This window comes from Aedes aegypti, unplaced genomic scaffold (assembly GCF_002204515.2).
Source record: "Aedes aegypti strain LVP_AGWG unplaced genomic scaffold, AaegL5.0 Primary Assembly AGWG_AaegL5_hic_scaff_771_PBJ_arrow, whole genome shotgun sequence".
Classification (NCBI taxonomy): Eukaryota; Metazoa; Arthropoda; class Insecta; order Diptera; family Culicidae; genus Aedes; species Aedes aegypti.
Genome location: NW_018736461.1, coordinates 58549 through 66095, shown reverse-complemented (window position 1 = coordinate 66095; position 7547 = coordinate 58549). Strand labels below are relative to the sequence as shown.

General features: G+C 37.9%; 1 protein-coding gene across 3 annotated transcripts; it reads left to right on the top strand.

Moving 5' to 3' along the window:
- The first annotated feature begins 1956 nt into the window (after nt 1-1956).
- Nucleotides 1957-3509, top strand: LOC5579217 (protein windbeutel). 3 transcript variants are annotated; one of them, XM_021857120.1, is made up of 4 exons: nt 1982-2093; nt 2272-2430; nt 2503-2723; nt 2789-3509. In XM_021857120.1, exons 3-4 carry the CDS (start codon nt 2516-2518, stop codon nt 3352-3354), a joined length of 774 nt encoding a protein of 257 aa, XP_021712812.1. In that variant the 5' UTR covers nt 1982-2093; nt 2272-2430; nt 2503-2515; the 3' UTR covers nt 3355-3509. The 3 variants fall into 3 exon arrangements, with proteins under 3 accessions (XP_001657339.1, XP_011493775.1, XP_021712812.1); XM_001657289.2 differs by lacking the exon at nt 2272-2430 and having other exon boundaries at nt 1957-2093; XM_011495473.2 differs by lacking the exon at nt 2272-2430 and having other exon boundaries at nt 1975-2093; nt 2467-2723.
- The last annotated feature ends 4038 nt before the right edge of the window (nt 3510-7547 follow it).

Genomic DNA, 7547 nt, shown 5'->3' with positions numbered 1-7547 from the left:
TCGTAGAGTTCTCTGCATCTTTCTTAAGTAGGTGTTCAATCAATCATCCTTTCCCATTCCCCAGCTTTCGCAAGGACGTGGCCAGGACAGCTCTCGATTATTGGAGGATGCGTCAATCTTGTCTAAGAGTTAGAGGTTAGTCCCAAATCTCTGACTTTGGTAACGGACGGGAAGGAGGCTATCCTCATACAATTGTAGGACTGTACCACCTACGAATTTGTGCGAAATGCTTAATGCTAATGCTAATGCTAATTATGTAACCCACCATAAAAATGAAATGTAAAGATTTATTTTTACTTATGTTATTTTTTACTTAAAATATTGCTAGTTTTTTAAACAGTACAAAAATAAACGGTAAAACTAATGTGGATTTTGAAATATCTTAGCTTAGCTTAGCTTAGACTGACTACACATATCATGGTTGCTATTTCCGTGATTGACCGAAGTCAGTGAAAATGCACAAAGAATCAACTAGAAGTTCAGCTGGGATTGGCCATAATCTTCTTCAGTGTGCATAATTCAGTGCCTCTATTTATACAAGGTCAATAACAGCGCCGGCCACGTCCTTGCAGTCAGGTGGGATTGAGGGAAGGAATGTTAGTGTGTAACCTTTGCTATTTGGAGACCGTGTTTGCCTCTGCATCTCCACAAAGGTTACTGGGAGGGATGTTTGTTAATGGGGAGGATCGTTGGGTCAAAGGATTCACTTTGATAAACGATTAGACCATGATAAACAATGATTTGTGAGATATATACATGCTTATACGTAAATATAATTGTTCATATAATTTCTATGTAGAGGAAAGTTATGCCGACACTTGAGGTGACGAACCATTCAAAGTTTGTTGAACAAATACCTAAATGTAACATTCCTACAGCTGTCAGTACGAAAGCATGTGTTATTATATTTTACTCATTTGAAAAGAAACAAAAGACTCAATTGGTTGGGACATCATAGAACACTCTTATTCCAAAGTTTGTTGAATAAAGTGAACCTTTCGCAAGTCTACACTTGTAGTGTCGAACCATTCAAAGTTTTTTAATTACAAAAATAAAGGTATATAAGGGGTGTTCTGAAAAAAAATGTTAAACATAAATCAATCATGAATCAGAGTTTGTGTCGACACTCACAGTGACGAACCATCCATAGTTTGTTGAAACATCATATTTACATCCCACCATTGTAACGATTAAATGTGCAGTCATACATATTTTATAGATTAGAAATAGTAGCATGAAACGAGCTCACCAATTGATCCGTTATCCTTGACTGAGCAGCCACAATCCACTTTCAGCTTCACTCGTTTGCTCGGCTAGCACTTAGAAAAAAAATAGGCGCGCGACCCGAAAAAAAACACGGACGACAGCTCGGGCTTTCTTGACGCACTGCCCAGGAGCAAGCGTCAAGGTCGTCGAAAGATCAAAAAGAACGAACCGATCGCGGCACTTTTTAACTTACTCCAACCGAACTTCCCGATCACGCCACTTTTTCACTTACTAGACCGACGCGCGACATGTTTGATCCTGCCCTCGTCGCTCGCTCCGGCAAAAGCAAGCGTCAAGGTCGAAAGATCAAACAGAACTCACTAATGTGGATTTTGAAATATCACCAAAAAACAAAAAATGTCCGGGCATAGAGGATTTCCCCTAAGTAACCGCTGAGCAGTGAGGGTTTTAGTATTTTTGCTTCCACTCAGGCCTGTAATACAGGTTAATCAATTAAATTAAAATTTCAATCATTAATCATACCTTGGTTTAATCATCAAAAGGGGTCGGAGTGTACACACAAGTGGTTATTATATATAATTTGATTAAAAATCTCACTATAAAAAATCATTGTTCGGGCACCTGATTATTTTTTATTATTATTTTGTTGCACAAATCTCTTTGGCGAACGCTAACAACCAAAAGTTGGAAACCACTGACCTATGCTGCATGTGTTAGGTATATGCTATCTAGTAAATATGATGCATAGACGCATGAGAACGGTACCTACAGGTATGTTCTGCAGTCGTCAACCACCAGTCGGTGCGGATTTATTTGGGTCGAACGAGAACGTGAACTAGTGTTTCGTATTTTAAGGATATATTAAGGTGAACATTTAGTAAATAGTTGTATTATACGCTAAATTTCACTGTATTTTTATACTCTGCTTGGGCGAGACTTTGTTTAATCAAATTAATTGAACGGAATAAATATTAATTCAAAATTATTAATCGTCGAAAATGAATAATCCACCTTTGCTTAATTTATGCTTTGTTTGAGAAACAGATCTCATTACATTGATTAAGCCGGCCGGCAACCAATCAGAATATTCCATGTCATCATAATTAGCGTAGACCTGCTTTAGGTGAACATCACTGCACGCAATATCATTAGCACCTTTTGAATATCACTAGACGTCTGTATATACGGGGTGCTGAAAAATAGGTTTCTTGACGCTTATCTTTTTTCTATCTTCGAAAGGATTTGTACAAAACCGTTCGTTTCATACAATTTTAGCAACATCAGCAAAATGCACCGACTAGTATCAATCCTGCTTTTAACATTTTTACTTGGGCTGAGTTGGGCATCAAATGGCTGTGTAGAATTGGACAAGTTGAGTTTCGATAGAATAGTCAAGAGATTCAGATACACTTTGGTTAAGTTCGACGTTGCATTCCCGTATGGAGAAAAGCATGAAGCATTCATTAACTTTGCTTTGGAATCAAATGAGGCTCTTGGTAAGAATGGTCGTTTTAACTTTTTTTATGGTGCTAATAGTAAACTAACTATCGTTCAATTTTAGATGATCTGCTTTTCGCCTTGGTCGGAATAAAGGACTATGGAGAAAAAGAAAACGCAGACCTGGGAAAGCGTTTCAAAATTCCTGAAAAGTATCCCGTCATAAAGCTCTTCAACAATGAAACGCTGGACAAGTACGTAGACTATCCGGAAGATGATCCCATTACGGTCGAAAGCCTGCGCAAATTTATCAGTGCGAATACCGATCTGTACATTGGATTGCCGGGCTGTCTGAAGGAGGTAGACGAGCTGGCTGCCAAGTTCTCCTGCCCGAAAAAATCAAAAGATGCCCTAGCTCAGATTGTGTCCGAAGTGGAGCAAATGGAAGGCCTTTACGAAGCGGAAAAGGCACACAAATCGTTCCAAATCTATCTAACGTTGATGAGGAAAATGGCCCAATTGGACAAATCGGTCCAAGAGTTCATTGCAAGCGAGAAGGATCGCGTGCGAAATCTGCTGAAGGGTAAAATCAGTGACAACAAGAAAGCTGATCTCAACTTAAGACTGAATATAATGGAATCGTTCAAGTCAGGGAGAATTCTGGACAAGGCTGCAAGTGATGAATTATAAGAAAACTGCATTTATGCACTCATAACGTAGCGTTTTCATTCTGCAAATCACGTTTTAGTGTTCCTAATCTTAAGCACACTATTTGAAAACAAAAAAACTTCGAATTTTGCTTTGGGAGTAACAGCTGAAATAAAAGCCCATGCCGAGTAAAACAATAACTTCATTATTAAAAAATGACTACCTGTAATGTACATATTATGAGGAAAGTGTGGGATGAAACCTTCTGAAATTTGCCTTACGAAATTATTGAAAAGCTCTTGAGTTTTTCAGATTATTGTAAATCAGATCTGATTCACTTCAGATGCATTTAATATTCTATTAATTAAGGTCTGATCTGATCGAATTCATAGTCAGGTTTGATTCACTTCATTTTCAAGTAAATCAAGACTGTTTTCCTTCACATTCAAGTGATTCAAGTCTATTTCACTTGTTGAAGTGATTAAGGTCTGATTCTCTCCATATTCTTGTCATTTAGGTCTGATCCACTTTATATTCAAGGTACTCCAGGTATTCCAGTGGTTCCCTCCATATTCCAGTAAATTGGGTCTGATACACTTCATTTGCGTAGAATTTTCATAGTCTTGTTCATTCAATATTTATGTAATTCAGCTCTAATATAACTCAAATTGATATACTTCAGGTCTGATCAATGTAATATTCAAGTGATTCAGGTCTGATTCACTTTATATCTGAGTGGTTCAGGTCTGATTCCCTTCACAGGGTGGCCAGTGAAAAGTCATTTTCAAATTCCCGGTTTTCTCTCGGTTTTTTCCCGATATTTCAAAAATATTCCAGGTTTAATTGAAAGCTAAAAAACGTAAATTACAATTTTTACCATTTAAAAATTGAAGTTTTTTTTACAAGTTTTTTGGTTATACGTCAAAACATTCTATTTGGGGTTAGATAGAAATCAGATTGTTTTTCCGCGCATAGTTTTTTGGGCCATACCTTCTCTGCTAAAGTTTTGTCTGATCTATGAAACGATATTTTATCGTCTGTCGATTTGAATAATCGTGGAATTTGTTATGAAAACGTTTAGTGTAAACAAAATTGATTTTTGTTTGTTCGATAGGATCTAGTGAATCTTAGAATGAATCATAGTTTTTACTTTTAACTGACACACAGTCTTAATAGTCTAAGTTGATTCCGAAAAAATGTTTAGCCATAGAATATTGAAGTATCAAGTGGTTTGATTTTGAGCTAAAATTCATAGAAAGTTGTAGAGTTGCTGTTGCGAGTTGTAAGCTTTTAAGAAAAATTATATTTTGAACATGAAATTCTTCATGGAACGTTATGAAAAAAAACACCATTTACTATTTTTTTTTCTTGAATAAAACGTTTTAAATTGTTGTTCAATTCATTACTGGATGAGAGTAAGTCTTCGTTTACACTATTTTTGAAATATCGGTCAAATCAGTTCCAATTGGTAACATTTCTATAAAGATTCTGTTTCCATATACTATCCCTGACATTATTGATTAGCTTGAGATTCAAATGTTGAAGCTATGGTAAAAATCTAAATCCAAAAATGCGAAAAATTGTTTGAACGTGAATTCAGTATACATAATGTTTCCGTGAGTGAATGAAATTTCTGGTTAATTCTGACATATCATTACTGCATAGTACATTTTATTTTTCATATGTTTGTACTGACCCATATACACACTACGCTCATTTTACCAGAAATCGGTGAATTTCACCGTAATCTCAACAGCTGAACAGTTCGGTGAAATAAAACACCGTAATTTCATCGGAATTTTACGGATTCCGGTGAATGTTTACCGAATACTGTAAAAATTTACAGTGCTCCGTTTATTTATTTTATCCAAATGTTCGGCTGTTGAGATTTCACAGGAATCCGTAAGATAATTTAAGTGTGTAATGTACTAAAGCAAACAAGACTGAAGTTTTGTTCTCTAAAAGTCAGAAAAAGTGTTTGATCCTCACATACTCTGGTGATAAACTTCCTACCTTCGAAACTATTATGCATTACTCAATCAATATCAATATCTTTATTAACGAGATTTTTAGCCCTGGACTAATTCATCTCGGTACCACCGGTACCGGTATTTGCGTCATTAGTGGCTGTCTCAGGGATGGGATTCGATCCCAGGTCCTCAGCGTGTATTCTAACCACTACACCAGATCCATTCCCTTAAGGTGATTATAGAACGAAGCCACACCTCAAATTTTCAAGAGCACAAGACTTGAAATCACCAGTCTTGTGCACTTGAAAAATCAATATTTGGCTTCGTTTTATAATCACCTTAATACATTACTTTGTTAAGTATCAGAGGATGGAAGAAATCTTGAAGAACGTTTATTTTATGTTCGCATTTTCGCATTTTTTTATAGTGCCTTATACCTTAGCTTTACCTGGCATGCAAAATTTTCCCGGTTTTCATTGAAATTCCCGTATATTTCCCGGTTTTCTCCCGGTGATTTGAAATTCCCGGCTTTTTCCCGGTTTTCCCGATTTCCCGGTGCGCTGGTCACCCTGCCTTCATATTCTAACCGTAAAGCGGTACAATAAACTCTAGCCAAAAAATGTATATAGAGATTCGCACAATCTTGCAAGTTGACCAAGGTATCAGAAGGCCGGCTCCAAAGGCACGTTCCTCACCAGTTGGGAGATTTGTGCCATCGCCATATTTGAGTCTATTTCATCATCTACCCGATGGGAGAGGAAAGGGAAGGGAAAGATGGGATGAAATAGAAGTGGGGTCTCTTGAAGAGGGAAGATCGCATCGGATTCGAACAGCGCCCTTAAAAGGGCACTGCAAAACGCTTGAGCGTGAAGAGAGCTTATAGCTCATTATCACAGCGGGTTAAGAATAACATAATGTCCTGAAGATTCAGGCTTCTGAATCCAGTTTCACTTAATAAGTAATTGGAATCGCATTTGCGCAAAAACTGGACAGTTACATATCAGGTGATACGAAGTTCCATAATCGGAGTCACAACTATCACACACAAATGAGTCAGCACGCTGAATATTTGCCATGTGATAGTTGAGTCGGCAGTGGCCTGTCAACGCTCTAAATTATTTTTGTTTTATGGCTGTATCGGTCATGCGACTCAAAGGTAAAGGGAGTCTATAGAAGCAAATGATGGAAACGAATAGGTGCATAGGCGTCGCAAGGGAGCGACAAGATTGAAATTTTAATTAGGTGGTGAAAATTGAGCAAGCCATTTTAAAGTCAGTAAGCATCGAAGCGTCCTGTATTTTGCCTAGCTTCTCTACTGGAAAAGGGTTGGCTCAAAGCTTTGAGCTTTGCTACCAACACAGGCAAAATACAGGAGGCTTCAATGTGCTCTTATACTGACGGCAATCAACCGAACGGTTCTATCGATCGATGACTGATATTGGGAATTGACATGCAGTCAGAGAATTTGTCTCTTTCATGTGTGCTCTTCCCGCCAGTCACCACATGATCCAGTTAGAACTGCATTTTTCTTATTAGCCAAATTTCATATATTGCTGTTTGCCTTTGACGTGCAAATCCAGTCTAACCGAGCTTCAAATGCGGTAACACAAAGTAACCAAAGGATACTTAGCAACCATGATCCTTATCACCGCCAACCTAGAAGAGAAAATCAAACTTAGACATCGCCTTCCTTGTTAAAAATCTTACCGCCTTTGATGTTCCCGCATTCGATATTTGCATTTCAAACGCACACAGCAATACATAGGAAAAGGTTTCGACCGTGATTGTTTTAAATTATTTTTGTTTTATGGCTGTATCGGTCATACGACTCAAAGGTAAAGGGAGTCTATAGAAGCAAATGATGGAAACGAATGTCAACGCTCTGGCCAAGTGACTGCAATTCTGCTTTGATAGATTTGATAAATACTTCGCCACCCTTGTAGATGGCTCAGTAATGTACAATTTTGTTTGACGACACGACTCCCAACCAGGCTTGATAATGCTCCTCAACATCATGAGAGTTCGGTGAAAACTCTAGAGCAGCGTGCTACCTTTACTTCTTTGCGAGGGAGCGAAAAAATGCTAAGCAGAGAGGCAACGAAAAATGAGTGAGGAAGATGCAGCACAAAACACAACAGAGTAAAATTCCATCAAAAAATGGTGCTCTCACAACTCCCCGAGGACTGTTTGCTCGGGCGGCAGACTCAAGATTTCTTCTGAAGTGCGAGTGTGAGTTAAGGTGAGCAACAAGAGAGAAAGAGTACC

Coding starts and splice junctions, on each gene's coding strand:
- LOC5579217 (XM_001657289.2), top strand. CDS start 2,516: ATGCACCGACTAGTATCAATCCTGCTTTTAACATTTTTACTTGGGCTG. Junction 2,724..2,788: donor GGAATCAAATGAGGCTCTTG/GTAAGAATGGTC, acceptor GTTCAATTTTAG/ATGATCTGCTTTTCGCCTTG.